This window comes from Rattus norvegicus, chromosome 5, assembly GCF_021556685.1.
Source record: "Rattus norvegicus strain SHRSP/BbbUtx chromosome 5, alternate assembly SHRSP_T2T, whole genome shotgun sequence".
In the NCBI taxonomy this organism is placed as follows: domain Eukaryota; kingdom Metazoa; phylum Chordata; class Mammalia; order Rodentia; family Muridae; genus Rattus; species Rattus norvegicus.
The window spans coordinates 38,337,872-38,356,385 of NC_141538.1; the positions used below are offsets into that span (position 1 = coordinate 38,337,872).

General features: G+C 37.6%; 1 protein-coding gene across 3 annotated transcripts in view; it reads right to left on the reverse strand.

Annotated features, from left to right (window-relative positions):
* The window catches only part of Wwp1 (WW domain containing E3 ubiquitin protein ligase 1), a 91,577-nt gene that overhangs the window by 53,709 nt on the left and 19,354 nt on the right, over nucleotides 1–18,514 (reverse strand). Inside the window, exons 2-6 of one of the 3 annotated variants that reach the window (XM_087547885.1) lie at nucleotides 17,417–17,512; nucleotides 12,561–12,613; nucleotides 11,978–12,141; nucleotides 5,706–5,796; nucleotides 353–491 (exon numbers count right to left, since the gene is read on the reverse strand). In XM_087547885.1, coding sequence (XP_087404011.1) covers nucleotides 353–491; nucleotides 5,706–5,775 — 209 coding nt within the window. In that variant the 5' untranslated portion in view covers nucleotides 5,776–5,796; nucleotides 11,978–12,141; nucleotides 12,561–12,613; nucleotides 17,417–17,512. 3 annotated transcript variants of the gene reach the window in all.

Sequence of the window (18,514 nt, forward strand, 5' to 3'; positions counted from 1 at the left end):
GGAGTGCCTTACTGAGACCTCAGAAAAACCTCTCCCGTAGGAACGTTATTTCTAGAGATGTTTTGAATGGCTGAATTAATTATAATGTTTCTACTAAATGCATATTTATACTTCATATTGCCAAATTTAAGAATAGCTGACTTTCTATACAAAACAAGGCTATACAGACATAATTTATAAAATAAAAATACAAATTACTATGTTTGCTCTTTGAGAAAAATGAAATAAAAAATTTCTTCATATGTTAAATTCATTCTTAGATAAAGAAAAAACTTCATCACTTGAAGTTTACAAAATACAAAACATAGGGCATATGATTTGACAGTTTTCTGTTCTTACACATAATACTCACACAATCAGCTGCTCATCCCATTTTGGATTAGAAGAACTACTGGATTTTGCTGTTTTCTTAATTTCTCCATCTACTATGACTTCAGTATATATTGCTGTTCCAAACCAGTTCTTTTTTCTTTTTAGTTTGGCACTAGAAACTAATAGAAAATGATAATTACTGGTAAATATATATAAACACACACACACACACACACAAAACCAAAAAGCTAAAAGAGAGCATTACCTACTAGTAAACCAATAAAATCAGAAGTGTTCTTCCACCTCTAGTAGATGTTCCACTGGCAAAAGGAGAAGCTACTGATATCTAAAGCCATCTAATTTCTCAGTAACCAACTTATTTACATAATACATTCATTAGAATAAGATGCTTCATTTAATAGATCTAGACTAGTACAAACATATCCAAAGTAATTTTAAGATATTATTGTTACTTTACCCAAGAGGATCTGACCATTAAGTAGCAATTTTCTGTTTTCCCCAATGTCCCTCACTCTGTCTCTACAGACTGCCTGTTCTGAAATGTCTGTGTAGTGGGCTCTTTCATGGTCACCTTCTTTCACTTAACATGTTCTTGGGTTTCATCAGTGTTGTACCATGCCTCGATACTTTACTCCCTTTTCTGCCAAATACTAGTCTATTATTGTTATACCACATTTTATTTATCTGTTAGTTGACAGACATTTAAATTACTTCCTAGCTGTTGTTCCCACGACTCCATAAACACTTGTGTGCAAGTTTTGCTGTGAGCATGTATTAATTTGCCTTGGATATATTAGAATTGCCAGGTAGCCCAGTAAGACCCTGTTGAATAAATATCAGGCTATTTTTCCAAAGTGGCTCTACTATTTTACACTCCTGTCTAACCCAGCAGGATCTGATATCTGCGTATCTATTGATGTATAAAGATGTCTATTTGAGATAAAGTTCTCCTGTAGTTCATGCCAAATTTAATTTCCCAAGTCTCCCTTGCTTCCCTTGTGCAGGAGCCATCAGTGTGAACTATCATACTTGGATGGTTTCTATGTTTACCTGCTATTTAAATATAAGTTCAAACTGTACCAAAGATTGTGAGAAAAATGAATGCCTTCATCTAGATGGTATTCATTATATAACTGTGGCCAATTTATTATAAATTATTTAATGTTTACCTGGAAAAAAATAGTTTCGCACAAAAAATGTATCTGATTAGTAAGGAATTAGCCTAAGCATGTGCCATTAATGATTGCAACTGGTATAGCAAACACAGAACTGTACATTTTCAGAGTAAATTACTAACTACTAAGCAGCAAAAATAGCATGTTACAGTCACTTTTACAACCAGGTCACCATAACCATTCTGGATCTGAGATGACAAAAGAAAAGACTCTGTGTCACTAGATGAGAAAGAACACAACCTAAGCTTTCATTCTACCCAGAGAGATTAGTCCAAAAAACCAATGAAATACGAAGTGAAAGTGACTTGACAGAGGTGAAGAATCTGAAATAGTTACCCCTCTATTAATATGTAAAGAATAATGGGAAAGATTATAAGCTAATGTTTTTTGAAAAGCTAACAGAGTGGAACAATGTTCAACATGATGCCTCAAGTGCTACTATGAGGTCTTAATAGAACTCATCCAAGATGACCCAAGTTGCTCTGAGTTCACCACCAAGGGAAATTGCTCACACGGAAGGTTTCATTCCAAATAAAAGTTACTGCTTTGATCCACACACACGTCCTATCTATCCACACACTGTAGGTAAAGAGAGGGAAGAGAAGGCAGTACTGGGTCATATTAAAAGCATACAAGTGTAAAATGTCTGGGTTCGTGTTTTAGCTGTGCATCCCTAGAACCCTGACCTGCAGGAGGTCAATTAACAGCTCTGCCCCTCCATTTTCTACCTGAAAAACAGGGGGACAATAATACCGGATTCTTAGGGTTGGTGAGTGAAGGCATGCAAAAGCACTATCATCATCGCAAATCCCCTGCATCCAATATGGTGACTGAGCCTGTGAGTTAACTGCAGACCCACTCAAAAATTTTCTTTTGCCACATACCTGGGCAAAGTGCTTGATAACACTAAAAGCTGATAAAGTGACAGATTCCCCCCACCAATAGATTTTTTTAAAATATATTTTTTAATCTCATAAAAATTTGCAACACAGCAGCTCAATAGTACATATGACATCAGTGATAAGGTTTTTAAATAACTGAATCTACTATTTCAATAGGAGCTCTAGTTAGTGGAAATAAAAAATAAATCCCGTTTTCTGATTTATATTTGTTGTTATATTCAAAATACCCTTCACAGTCACACTATGTAAATATTGAAAATTTGCAGACATGGGATGGGAGAGTGCTTAATCAACAGTTACGTCCCTAAAAACATTTAATAACAAATTATGTGGTCCACATGAAAATAAGCATAAAAGTTGAATGAGGAAGAAATGATTTGATATATTCTTAGATCTGGGAATTTTAAAATAAAAGCTTAAAAACATCTTCAATTAATATATAATTTTTCAACAAAAACACCAAAAGTTTGCGTGTTTAGGGTGGGCACAGAGAAAAATGGTTGGCTCAAATTCAAATAAGAGATAAAAGAAAATAGACTAAAATATGCATAAAATATGATCTAATTAAAGGTTTCTCTAATATATACTATAAAGTCAAAATAACTAGACAGTTTGAGAGTGATGTAAAAAATATGATTAGAACAAGTAAGGTGGTAACACCTGAAATCAACAAGAAAACCTGTTTAGGCCATGTACGATTAAATACTTGAGATGATTACCTATAGTGTACATCATAGACACTAAACGCACTCACAACTTAAGTGAAATGAAGGGCCCCTGAGGAAGCTCTGTGGGTAAAGGCACTTGCTAACAAGTGCAATGACATGAGTTCAATCCCTCAAATCCTAATAATAGAGAGTGATTCCCACAGGCTGTTCTCTAACCTGTCCACATACCATGGTGCATGTATGCATGTGTACATCAATATAAAAATCAGTGTATTTTAAAATATAATTCATGTACTATAAAACACAATAGCTTCAAAAATGACAAGTTATATAAGTGTATATGTACACATACATATACATATATATGTATTATACATATATACCTATTAGTTTTTTAGCCAAGTACTCTTTATATACCTTGCAAACTTTGCTTCTGATCCTTTCACATTGGAAATCTTAAAACCTATATTACTGAAACTTACTATCTCTGCATGCTTGTGATATAATGAATTACCACATTAGAGTGGTCTATCTTTTGTTTAACTTTTAGATCACTATTTTTCTATTTCTAGGATATTTACTGGTTAACTGGCTGGTTGCTTTTTCAGGCCCTGAGCTCCAAACCACTGCCTCAGACACACCAAAAAACGCACAGTACCTAGAGCTATGCCCACTGCACACTGTTCTTATATATCTGTCCCTCCACTCAACTACAGATTAAAAACAAAGAAGATACATGGGCACAGTGTTACACAGAGGTACACACATGTAATTCCAGTGCTTAAGGGGCTGAAGGAGAATCATGAAGCAACCCTGGGCCCTACAGAGAGACTCTGTCTCACAAAAAGGAAAAGGAAATAGATTATGACAGACATGCCTGTAGTCCCAGTACTTGGGAAACTGAAGCAGAAGGATCACAAAGTCAACACTAATCTTGGCTACAGTTAGTTCCAGGATGATATAAGCTACAAAATAAGACCTTGACTTAAAAAAACCTGAAGGAAACTAGTTTGCTTTGTACTTGTACTTAAAGATATACGATCTCACTTCTTTCTCCTGAGGTCACATCAGCCACTTGCTGCTGTGCTTTTCTCACTGCAATGGATTCTTACCTCTCAATAACCATAAACCCAAATAAACTGTTTTCTGTAAGGTCTCTTGGCCAGGGTATTTTATCACAGCAAGAGAAAAGTGAAGTTGGTACCAGAGAGTCAACTATTGCAGTGAAGAACCACACCAAGTTGTTTTTGAAGAAATGTAGAAAAGCTCAGAACTTTGTGCAGATAATGAAAGCCTTCTCAAAAGCTGTTTCAAAGGGGAACAACATTAACCAATTATGCATATGGCCATTTGTGTCAAATTCTGGCAAACAATCTATCTGCTTTTTGTCCTTGTCCTAAGAACTTGCCTGAGGCAAAAATTAAATAGTAATTGGCAAATTTCCTTAACAGAGGCCATTTCAAAGCAGCATAATAATGAATCTGGGATGTGATTGTTATTTAGAATGCTTACTCAAGTCTACAGAGCAACAGAGCAAATAGGCAGAAATAAATGTAAAATGTGCCATTTGGAGAGAAAAACTACAACAGGAGATCCAAGGATGCAGCCAGGGCTTGTGTTGAAAGAGACACAGAGAATAACATCATTACGACTACGCTTCCTACTTAGCACTAGATAGAGGGAGGTGTGCACTCAGGGCAAGACCCAACCCAGTCAAGCTTCCAATTTGTGAAAGACATTAAGTCATTTCCTGCTCCTAGAAAGCAATGGAATAAAAGCTACTGTGACGTCACCCAAAGATGGCAGACTGACCATTCATTCATTTATTCATGAGCTTGTGGCTTTGGAGTCATGACTATGCCAGAATAAAGGGGTTATTCATGGGTTGCCTCAGTTTATAGACAACTGCCAGACTCCAATAATAGAGGGAGCTTGGCATGATGATACCTAATAATTTAAAAAAAGGACTACTAGAATAAACTGGACTAAGGATACAGTTCAGTGGTGGAATGCTTGGCTAGCATACACAGGCCCTGGCTTCAATCTCCAGGGCCAAAACCATGGAAAAAAGGGCACCACCAACCAGCATCCTCATAACTAAGACAAGGAAGGTACTGGTTTCTCTGGACCTGTCTCCTTCCTTATAGTCCAAAGTAGTATTTTTTTATTATTCAAGATATTGTGAAATCAAGATCATGGATTTTACGAAGTGATTTTTACTTCAAACACATAGACTATATAATGATAAAGTCAAGGCAAGAAAAAAAGATAGACAGAGGGCTAGAGAGATGGCTCAGAGGTTAAGAGCACTGACTGATCTTCCAAAAATCCTGAGTTCAATTCCTAGCAACCACACGGTGGCTCACAAAACCATCTATAATGGGATCCAATGAACTCTTCTGGTGTGTGTCTGAAGACAGCTATATGTACTCATATAAATAAAAATAAATAATTTTTAAATAAGAGAATAGACAAAGCAAGTCACTAAATCCCAGTGCTGCCTCTAGTCAGTTCAACATCATTCTGTCTCAAGAGCATCACTTACTAAACATTTCAGCATAATTATACATGCAAAATCCAATTTCATCTAACCATCACAATGCTACATTATTATTAAAATCACTTACCTGTTACCTTTAACTGTAACCTTCCACTGTGGTTATCACTAGTGTCAGATCTTGGTGAAGCAGTGGCCATGTCCCAAAATTCACCTTGATTCTATAAAAAAAAAAAAAAAAAAGATAACTTGTGCATGTGTCAGAAAATTTCAATTTTCAAGATAATTAAAACGGGTCATTTAAATCAATGAAAATTCATACTATCATGAGTTCTCAGTTGTCTTTCATTTAAAATTAGGGCAGTATAGAAACATTAAATAAGAGTGTGACCAATTAACCATATCTGAGTCAATCTGAACAACAACGTGAATGATAACACTAAGAATTGAGGATCATAAATTGACATAAAAATGAATGTATACATAAATATGTTGATACTTATTATATATTTATATATTATTGAAATCTCCTGAGTATGTAGTCTAAATAATTATTCTTGATTATTTCAGTATGTATTTCCTAAGAATAAAAACATTCTCCTATACAATCACAGTACAATAATCATAGTCATGTTAAGGAAAATTTAAACTGTACATTTAACCAAGAATTTCTGTTTAAAAAAAAAAGCGAAGATAACTACAGCTTTCTTCTACATACCCAATATCAAGGCTTAATTAACCTTTAACCCACTTAAGATAAAATGGGATATTCTGGGACGTATTGAGAAATACTAACAAATATTAATATTTATCTTGCTTTTCTCATAATACTTCATATTTTCTCTGCTCCGATTAGATCCTTTCCCTAAATTTAGAGACCAAAGTTCTAAAATCATTCCACCCTCTTCCCTTGCTTGGATTTGCATATATAGTGTGTTGGGATGCACTCAGGCATATGCAGACACAAACGCCAAGGTAAGAGTCGCTTAACCTACGATCAAGACCTCATTCAGGTCAATGCTCTTATTCTACCGATGAGAAGACAGGCTTATGAAAGGCATCTACTTGAAAGCAATCAGCTGTCACGTTCATGTAAGAAAACCAAAGAGTCAGCCCTGAAAACAAATGTGCAAGTAACACTACATAGACAGAACAACACAATCTCTCTCCCTCCCTCCCTCCCTCCCTCCCTCCCTCCCTCCCTCCCTCCCTCCCTCCCTCCCCCCTCCCCCCAACACTTAATTATTAACCAAAGGAGAAAAAGCCAATGGAAATTAAAGGCTTTTTCAACTTCTAGCAGTCTGGTCTACTAGACATTATGAAGTTCCTTCCCCCTGGTTTAACATAAACATTTCCCACACAATTCAACTGCACGACTATCTGTTTTCCCAGTTCTGTTATGTTTTTAAGTGTGAACATTATCAGTTCTACACCACACTTATATAATGACAGCCTTAAAAAAAAAAAAAAAAGATAATAGCACAGTAAGAAATGGATGGGCCAAATGGTTCAGTGTATCAAGGCACTTGAGGCCAAAGCTGACAACTTTAGTTTAATCCTAGTATCCCATGAGTAGTCTTCTAACTTCCACATGTACAGCGTGGCATGTGCCCCACCCATACATAAATAAATAAAAGAAGTGGAGAATATTATAGACAAACAGACATGTTATCCTGATGTGCATACTGGTAGTGGCAAAAAATGGTCAAGGGACAAAAACTAGGCCTGCTACAAAGGTAAAGGGAGCTCACTGTGGGAACCCATGACAAAATTACATGGGAGCACCAGTAAAAAAGATCAGGCCACATAAAAACACAACAGGGTTAGGGAGATGATGGCTCAGTGGTTAAGAATACTTGTGTCTCCTTCCAGAGGACCCAGGTTCAATCCCCAGCATCCACCAGCCAGCTCACAACTGGCAGTAACTCCAGTTACAGGAGATCTAATGCCATCTTCTGGTTTCAAAAGGCACAAAGCAACATTTGGGACACAGACATACATGCACGCAAACACCCATATACATAAAATAAATTTTAAATTAAAAAATAATATAATAATAATATAATGCTTACTTGCTGTGTTTCCTTGTTTGATTGGGTATTTTTGTTTGTTTTTGTTTTTTTTTTCTGGCTGTATCCATTTATTGAGACTTCTACTGTATTTGTTTGTTTGTGGTACTAAGAATTCAATCTAGAGCCTACACATGAGGCTAACACTCTACCAGTAGGCTACATTTTCCTTGTATTTTATTTGGTTTTGTTTTATGGTTCTGAATGTGTGAATCAAGAGCTTTGGCACATGCTTAACCACTGCTTTTCTTATTTTTGGTGGGTCTGATTCTTATTTTTTAAATATCTTATGAAAGGTCCCTAACTCAGACCTGCTGATCTTTCTAACTTTTAAATTAAGGCTGCAGGATTGGAAGAAAAAACAACCACAAAATATGTTTATTACATATCATTGTAAGATTTTCTTATATTATATATCAAGGACATACTTTAGAAACATGATTATGACTATTCATGCTGACCTTGATCATATGCCTAAGGAAATCTGTCTTATTCCATTATGTGCCCTCTCTTTTCCGTGCTTTGGTGTGGAGGAACTCACTATGCACAAAGTGCACCAGAAGTATTGAGTTAGTATTTTCTACATTCTTGAAGGCAGAGAGTTGACAAACATATTCTAACTGAGAAAGACTTTTAAATGAACAGTCAACAGCTTGGGCTGTATCATGGTAAACTATTTCAAAATGAACTACCCCCCAGAGAACAAAACAAGAAATGGGAGGAGGAAGAAAGGGAGAAAAGATATCAGAGCATAAAAACTTAAAAAACAAAATGATAGCTCATATGCATATTCCCAGAAAAAATTACAAGACAGAAAATGACTTTAGTTTTCAAAACTAGTGGAAGACAGGTATTTGGAATTTCAAGAAACACTGCACTGTTTTTAAAGACAAACAGTATAAAGAAATTCACAGCAATAAAACTTTAGATTATCAAAAGATTTACATTAAAATTACCCAGAGAGACTGTAAGAGATTACAATAAAAATGAAAATAACATAGCACTCTCAATGGCAGCCAGAATGCTTAGAAGGCAGACTGAACACTTTCAACACCCTGAGTTGATCTACAACTAAAAGTTACAGGAGCTGCAAAGACGACTTAGTGGTACAGATCCAGATTCTATTCCCAGCGCCCACACAGTGGTTACAACCATCTGTAGCCCCTGTCTAAGGAAATCTAATGTCCTCTATGTCCTCCAGTGGGCCCCAGGTACATACAGTGTACCTATACACATGCAGGGAAACCCTCACATGCATAAAATAAAAATAATTATTTTTAAAATAAATAATGTAACCACGACAAGTCCCTTTGGGGAACACATATGGCATAGAAAATCTGCTGAGATAAAACAAGAAAGTATTGCGAACAGAAAACCTTTCCTTCAAGAAATGAAAAAGGACACGTTTCATAGAACTGTCAGAAGGATGATCTCAGGAGTTGGAAGTATGAACAAAGATGCTAAACATACAAGTATATTTATAAAGACTGCCTAAAATTTAGGAAACTTTCATTATAATTTTAATTATAGTTTAAATGTAGAAGACTAGAACAGAGATAAAAATCACTGCTCACCAGAGGTACTATAATCTGGTTCAATATTATACAATAAAGATTTCTTGACAGATTTTCAAGGTTGGTCATAAAGAAATGGAATAGTAGTTTCCAAATTATAAAGGAAAATACAGAATGAAAAAATTCAATCAAGAAGGTATAGGACATAGGGGTTGGGGATTTAGCTCAGTGGTAGAGCGCTTGCCTAGCAAGCGCAAGGCCCTGGGTTCAGTCCCCAGCTCCGAAAAAAAAAAAAAAAAGAAGGTATAGGACATGACTGCTACATCCTGACTGTTATTCTACAGGTCGTTTAAAAGTCCAATATTAGCCAATGTCATCTTCACAAATTTATACACTATACTGCTTTCCAGGCAATTTAATTTGTGATGGGATAGATACCTCCATTAAAGAATCCTTTGGAGCATTAAATACCAATCAATTAACTACATGAGACCAGCAACCTAGAGAGTCAGAAGGCTTTGACTGCTTCAGTGTTCTCTTCTGAAGGACAAGGTATCACTGCGAGGGAGGCTCTGGCTGTCCTGGAACTACTATGTAGACCAGTCTGGGCTCAGACTCAGAGGTCCATCCACCCCTGTCTTCTGAGTGCTGGGAATAACAACACTGACTTTAAAGGCCAGGATTCTATACTCACTGCCCTTGGTATCAATGGAGTCTTTAAGCGAGTAAGTGGATACTGCTTATGATGTACAGGAAAAAGACAGGGACAATGATTGTTCTTTTGGCCATGATTGAATTCAAGAGAAAGATTAAGGGGCTGGAGAGATGGCTCACTGATTGCTCTTCCAGAGGTTCTGAGTTCAATTCCTAGAAACCACATGATGGCTCACAACCATCTGTAATGGGATCCGACGCCTTCTGGTGTATCTGAAGACAGTTACAGTATAGTCATATAAATAAAATAAATAAACCTTTAAAAAAAGGATTAAACAAATAAAGAATGGAGAGTCGATCCTGCCAAAAATAGTTTTGATAAGTCTCAAACCTAGAAGAGGCAATACTCTCAAAACCTTGAAGTCAAATATGAATGTCATGGAAACAACAGATACACAGATTGCTTCCATGACTGAGGCAGTAAATACTAAGATACAGGGGTTAACTCCAGGAAAAGCACTTAGCAGGTATCTCCTGAAGCAAGAGCAAGTGTGGCAGATGGCACAATCAATTCTGAAGCTCCAAAGACAGTGACCCATGGAATCATTACAAGAATGGTAACATTTCAAGGTTCTTATAGTGACAGGCCCTCTCACCACACAGTTGTGTTTGACACAGGTAGGATGCCAGACACTCACTGCTACCTACCAGAGACCAACCTGGAACAGTAGCTTCTGAGTTCACTCTCATACCAAATATCACTAAGGACTTGGACACTCATAGGAGTAAGCAGAGCAAAAGCAAGCTTTATTAAAAGATATAAAAGACAATTAAGAAAATAAGGGAAAGTAAAAGAACGTTCCAAAATTGGAAGAGTTGCCAAGAGGGGAAATGTTGAACTTCTTTGTCTTGTGGTTTTTATAGAACTGTGGCAAAAACTGGGCTATCACAGGCTGAGCCACTGGAGGGCTCACATGCTCTAGGCATATCCCCTGTCTCAACCAAAGAGATGACCATAATCTGTTCACATGAAGTTCACCAGTGACAGGTAGTTGAAGTCCCCAATCCTTCTTTGTCCATCCCTGACCTCAGCATTGAAAGTTGTTGACTGTGACTGTTGGCTATCTACTAATCACTGGCTACTGTTGCTGCCTCCAGTCTTGTAGGTGTCTTGTAGCTGTTAATTATACTAAGCTCATTTTGCAACTCAGAGCCATCAGAAAATAGCTATAGATGTTCTTACTAACTTCTGATTGATAAATCAGATCTGGGTCTCTTTTCTAAAATAGGTAGAGGCTTTCTTAGAAACTATTTTACTTAGTCTGTTATAATTGGCTACATTAGAAGTAAGAACATGTAAACAGCAATTGTGCCCGGCATTCATTCTCAGGAGTCAGGACAAGATTCACAACGATAGCCGCCTGCCAGTCCTCCAACACTAGCCTGTCTGTCTGTTTTCCTCTTACAGCTCCTAAGCTATCTCAAACTCGATTGTAGGCTCTTTGTTTTTCATCCTTTGCATTTCTGATTAAGCTATTTAAACACCAACCTTCCTTCCTTTTAACCTCAGCTCTGTTTTTCATTACAACAGTTACGAGCTACTTGCAGTTTTCACAATGGGCCCTTTTCCCTACAACCTACAAAAACCCAGACCATGAATCAGTACTAGCCATCCCTTTCAGAACCTCAAATGTGAAGCTTTGGATTACCCTTAAGTGAAATTGACTCCTGCTGACACCTCCCAATCCAGCCCAGCATCCAGGGCTGGAATCCAGGTATTGTGAAAGACAACAGCTGATGACTAAGTGGGAAGACAGAGGCAGAAGAGCAGCTACAGAACGAGCAAGAGAACTGAGCTACTTCACTGGCTTTTGTTTGTTTGTTTTCTAAGAATTCTGGTCATTGAATAAAATAATGGCAATTTTCAAATAAAAAAATGAATGCAAACAAAAACATTACACATAAAAGTTTATGGAATACCAAAACAAAAAGTATGGTCACAAATAAGTATATATAGCATTACCAAGTGATCTAGGGAAAGGAATTTGAAGTCCTGAGTTAATTATACAATTAACCTGAAGAAACCAATAAAGAGATGATACTGAACTAGATAAATAGTAATAAAAGTGTCAATAAAGATACAAGCTATTTCTTAGCAAACAAACCTGTTGCTTAGCTGTTTACTCTGAACTGAACTATTCCCTACTGGAGGGAAGAGGGGGCCGATTAAGACTCCAAAGGCGGGGCTGGGAATTTAGTTCAGTGGTAGCAAGCTCAAGGTCCTGAGTTCAGTCCAAAGCTCCGGGGGGGCGGGGAGAGCCTCCAGAAGCTAAGAAAAGTTGGGCATAGAAAATAAGACACAAAACTTCAGGCATTTTTAAGATCCTCGAGGTCCCTCCCCAAGATTATGAAATCAGTAAGCAATTGCTGAGAAGAACTGCTTGAGAATCCGTCAGGGATCCAGCTCTAGGAATGCAGTTTTTAGAAGTTGTCACCTATGCTGAGGTGATGCAACTACACAGAAATTCATGTTCTTCAACCATGCTCTTAAAAGTAACTACAGTGAACCATTGGCTCACCAAGCTGGACTTGGATGCAACTGTCTCTTTGGTCTGTTGTCAGCGTTCTGCCTAGAAAGAATGAATATTCATGCATTTCTCCCAGGAAAACTAACAAAACAATAGGAAATGAATGGCTGGCAGAAACAGAGAGCCCAACAACAGAACAATGCACATAAAACATACTCACGTGACAGATGGAGTAATAACTGAAACAAGTTTGAAGGGCCCAAAACTGGAACTCTGTGAGGGTCGGAAGATTAAAGTCAAGGGTAAGAAACCAAGTGGTAGGCAACCAGGACTGACTAGACAGCCCCAAAGAATAAAACCCAGGCTATACTGAAAATGGTATGAAAAAAAGCTGTAGAGAAATTTTAATTCAGCGATATGGCTGCTCTGGCAAAGGATCACATCCAAAGACCTTCTAGGTCTCTGTGATCCAGCTGGAATGGTACACCTTTAATACGTCTGGTTGGAATACAGACATACCCTAGTACACACTGTTAGTTCCAAACAATGAAGGGAACATTAGTTTATAGAAGAAAACAGCCAAGTTTCAAAGTCATGTCTTATTGAGGGGTAGACAAAGTGATGAAATCAGAGAAAGATTTGATAGAATGAGTCAGAGATAGGATACTCCCAACTCTCGTGAGCACAGACAAAAAAGGGGGGCTAATTAAGAAAGAAGTACAAAGAGAGAAAGAGAATCAGAGAAAGACATACAGAAACAGAGAAGGAAGGGGGGGAGGGGCAGAAGGGACAGAGAAAGAGAAAGAAAAAGAAAGAGGCTGTTCTACCAGGACAGGTTGCAGCTGAAGACAGATAAACCAGAGAATGCAGAGCCAGGAGATTAGAACAGATTACCAGTTAGTCTGAGGCCAAGCTAAACAATTCAGTCAGAAGCAAGAAGCCAGTTTAAATCAGTTAGCTTAGAGAGGATTTTGGGCCAGAACAGCTGAGTTGAACCAGCCAAAGTGCCAAAGTTCAGAAAGAACTAGAAACCATGAGCTTATTCAGCAGTAAGACTCCTAGAAAACAATTACATCTGGAAAAAAAAAAACAGCAAAAAACAAACAAACAAACAAACAACACTTACAAAGAGCAGGACAGGTTACAGCCCACAATGATGAAAATGATTACCTGCCCTGTCAATGACTGTCTATGGAGCCTGACAGAACAACTACACATAGAAATCACAACAGAAGACAGAAAATTAAATGGTCCTGAAAGTACCCATGAGAAAAATATGAAAATGGATCTCCCTTATTCACATGTAAATAACCAATTCAGGATATATTAACAATGCAAATATGAAGTACAGCTAGCAAGGTAAATATGAAAGGGTTTCTTAATCTTTTGATTACATGTAAGCTGAGAACTTCTATGCATCATAGAAAGAAACCACAGTAACTAAACTTTCAGGGCTGGCAAGATGGCTCAGAGTCTTTCTATCAAGCCTCATGGCCTGAGTTTAGTCTCTGAGATCTACATGGTGGATAAAAAGGAACAATTCCTGCAAGTTGTCCTCTGACCTACACACACAGGCCTGGACATATGAATGTAATAAAAAAATTTAAAGAAAATAAAGAACACCAAAGACAAGCTATAAACTGAGAAATGCCTGTAAACAAAAACCTAATTAAAGATTACTATCTAAGGTATGTAAGAATGCTTACAAGGGCTGAGAAGATAGGTCAGTCAGTCAAGTATTTGCCTTGCAAGAACAAGTACCTGAGACTAATGCCTAGAACTCATGGAAAAAAGTCAGATATGATTATGCAGCCCCATGTGCAGTAGAGGCCCATGAAAGAACAATCTCAAAAACAAAACCAAAGAAATGGGGTTGGGGAGTGGGTGAAAAGACAGAGCCAAAAACAAGAGCTTAAAATGTGCTCTGGTCTCTACTCAGGCACACACAACACTTTAATGCATGTTAACACATATTTACATGTACACATAAGACACAAACACTGTACAAGTAATAAGAAAAAGATAATTCAACAAGCAAACAGATAAACTCTTGACTGGAATTTCACAGAAGGAAATGGATACAATGGACAAATAAATGGAGAAATGCAATATGTCATTGTCTACAATAAAACACAACTTCACACCACAGGATTCCATTTTAAAGTTCTTAAAATACTAAAAACTAGAAGATCAGCATGAGATATTGGCAAGAAACACAGAACGGGAACATATCTAATAGATTTCACATAGGTATACAAGTGGTAAAGTCCTCCTCAATACTAAATTGATATTACCATGTGAAGTTGAACACTCATATGCTCCTCTATAGGCAATTCTCAGTTTTATAATAAAATTACTTTTATACGTCTACTTTAAGAATAACCATCCTACATAATAAAAACAAGAACATTAAACCTATTCAAATATACCTTGACAAAAACAGTTATATAAACTGTGCTAATTTACATAATGAAGTTATAGAGTAGTGAGAGTGAAGGAACTGTAGCTGTAGGCAGTGGCATGAATGAATCTTGGAAATGTACCAGTGACTGGGGCTAAAGCGAGACTTCTGAGTAGTAACATCTTCCTCACACTCAGCCCCACACTAATACTTAGTATTGTGTCACCAAGAAATTCTCCTAATCCTATCAGCAAACTAAGAAAAAAGGTTTTTGTTTGTTCAGTGGTTACTACGACCTCATCTTTTGCTACTAATTTTCTTTGAAAATACCATGATTTCTATGACTGAAAAAGAAAATAAAAAATGTAATTTGGCTGATGGATCTCAAAAGCTTATAAAGCAAACAGAAAATTAAATGGTGCACATCTGAGAGCCGCTAACATCCAAGGAGGCTACCAAATGACAAATCGTCGCTGGACATTTTTGCAATTTTCTGTTGTAAGTCTGAATTTACATCATTTACATAATGTGAGGCTTCCATGTGGCCTTTGTGTTCTAATACATTTGGCCTTTAAATGTGTAAATCTGGTATTTCTTTAAAGTAAAATACAAGTTTATTTTAAAAATCACTTTGAATAAATATCATAGTGCTCTGAATGAGAAATGGCCCCCACAGGCTCATGTGTTTGAATGCTTGGGCTCCAATTAGTAGAACTGTTTAGGAAGGATCAGGAGGCGTGACCTTGTTGGAGATGTGTCTCTGGGGGCAAAAGACGTACGCCATTCCCAGTGCCCTCTCTCACTCCCTAATGGGACAAGATGTAGGTTCTCAGTTACCACTCCAGCCACCTACTACCATGCCCTGCTCTGCCATCACACATGCTGACCTTCCTGAACCGTAACCCCAATTAAACTCTCCTTTATATGTTGCCTTAGTCATGGTGCTTTATCCCAGCAACAGAAAAATAAGTAAAACAGATAAGAAGTTCAAAAGAATTCTCCTTATGTATTAAAAAAGAAACAAAGTCAGGCATGGTGGCATATACCTATAATCCCAGCAGAGGAAAGATGGAAGCAGTAAGAGTTTGAGTTCAAATCTGAGGCCAGGGGGTTGGGGATTTAGCTCAGTAGTAGAGCGCTTGGCAAGCACAGGGCCCTGGGTTCAGTTCCCAGCTCTGAAAAAAAAAAAAACCCAAAACGAATCTGAGGCCAGACTGAACCACAAAGCAAGATCTTGTCGGGGGAAGCGTGGTCAGGGGAGACAAAAACAAACTCAATATGGTAGGCTGACCTGGGATGGGAAAGAAAGGCATGCACAATATGGGAATCCATCACAGTTAGCTCCTTAACCTTGTTAGCAGTGATCTAGGTTTAACTTCTGAAATGGTTGGCTCATAAACATTTATGTTTACTACTAGTTTCCAAATGTGACATATAAGCTGGCACGTTCAAACTATATATATATATATATATATATATATATATATATATATATATATATATTCTCTCTCTCTCTCTCTCTCTCTCTGTGTGTGTGTGTGTGTGTGTGTGTGTGTGTGTGTGTGTTAAAAGATGGTACTATGTATATGGCTGCCTGAAATTGACTTCAAATGTTTTCCTCAGTTACACCCATTTTACTTTCTGGTAGTCTCTCACTGGACCCCAAGTTCACCAATTCTTGTTAGTCTAACTGCCTGGCTTACCCTGGAAAATCCCATCCCTGCTTCTCTAGTATTAGCAATAGGCAGGTGGCAAGTCTGCCCAGCTTCTACACTAGTTCTGGGGATCCACACTCTGGTCCTCATGCCTAGACAACAAGTGCTTAATTTACTGACCTATCACCCCAGCCCCAGCAATTTAAACAAAACATGGAAGTCAAGAAATAGACAGAAGAAAGTGTAAGCCACTAATCTACCAAGTGTGGTTTCTAAAGTCTATGGTGAAAACAAAGAGAGTATTAGAGCTCTCACCCATTGAATTAGTCTTCAATAAAGATACATTTCCCTGGGCATTAAATGAGACATGGGCTAAAAGGGTTTTCTGTTGTTGTTTTTATTTAAAGGTGGACTTAAACTCAAACAACTGAAAAAAAGGACTTCATGATTCCATTAGACAGATACTTGCCAATATGTAAGACAAGCACGCATCAGATGTTCTCTGAGAAGAAATTTGTAAGTTTAGAACACTACACAGATGGGAACTGGATGCCAGCCTGTTGAAAGACTGCTCATTTTTCTGTATCTTGACTTACCTGTCTATTTTTTCTTTGGTTTTATATAAACCCCTTATACATTCTAACCTGCATACTCAAGAACACACAAACAATACTAGAAAATATGATGAGAGAATTAAAAAATTGAACCTCAAGAAGTGTGTAAAATGCAGAGCTTCAGTTTTTAATTTTTTATTTTTTTCTTTTGAGACAGGATCTCTCTATGAAGTCCTGGCTGGCCTGGAACTTGGTGTGTAGACAAGTCACGGTTCAAACTTAAGAAAGATCCACCTGCCTCTATCTTGTAAGCACTGGAACAAAAGATGTGCACCTTGCAAATGCCTTATTTTTATAAAAATGCATTAATTGATCTATATAGGCATAAGAATTAGTAATCAATGTACACTTAGTTTGAAGACTAGCTACATAATTTTCACTTGAAACAAAAGGGTTAATCACTCACTGTGTACCAGGAACTGTTCCAGACACTGAGGATACGAAGATGAAGACGACGCGATTTCTTCTGTCAAGGAGCTCATAGTCTGGTGAAGAGACAACCCTGCAAACACAAACAGTTTTCAGTGTGACACAGAATGCCAAGTCCTTCCTCTGGAACGCACGAGAGAAGCAAAGAACCTTCAGTCAGAGAGCAGAGGCATCACAGCAAAGTAGCCTGAAAAAAGGTTTGTGTCAGACACAGTGGCATAGATCTTTAATCCCAGCACTCAACAGGCAGAGACAGGCAGATGAGTCTGATGTTACCAAGTCCCCAAAGAGGGAAAAAATTATGTGTGGGGGTGTTTTGCCTGCATGTACATCTGTTATGGACAAATACATTCCTGGTGCTCACGGAGTCGGAAGAGGGCAGTACATCCCCTAAAATTGGAGTTACAGAAGACTGTACAAAGAGTAGAACCCGAGTCCTCTGTAAAAGCAGCTATTGATCTTACGGACTGAGCATGTATCCAGCCTCACGATTCTTTAAAAATATCTTTTTATGTATGTGTGCATGTATGTCACATGTATGAAGATGCCTGCAGAAGAAGTACTTCAGATGCCTGAAACTGGAAGGAACTACAGATGGTTGTGGGCTGCCCCATGTTTGGAATCAAATCTGGGTACTGTACTAAAGCAGTAAGTCGCCACCCAACAATTTCTCCAGCCCCTCAAGTAAAATTCTTTAAGACAGAATTACAGACAGTTAACAGTATGTTTTAGGCAATGGTACAAGAGGTAAAAAAGCTAATAGGGAAATAAAATTCTAGTTATATTGTGCGCCAAACTATAGTTTTATCCTCATATATACTGAGGGCTTCAATAATGAAACTGCATTTGGAATGATACCTTTGGCAGCTCTAAGGCTACTACAGTCAAAGCAGACTGAACAAGCGCATTGGCAACAAGAAAGAAGTGGGTACTCAGACCACAGGACCATGCCATAAAAAACAAAAACAAAAACAAACAAACAAACAAAAACTTCAATGGGAGTAGGCAATGGTGTCCTAGCAGCAGAGGGAGAAGATGAGCAAACGTGGAGAGACAAAACATCCCAAAGTTTATA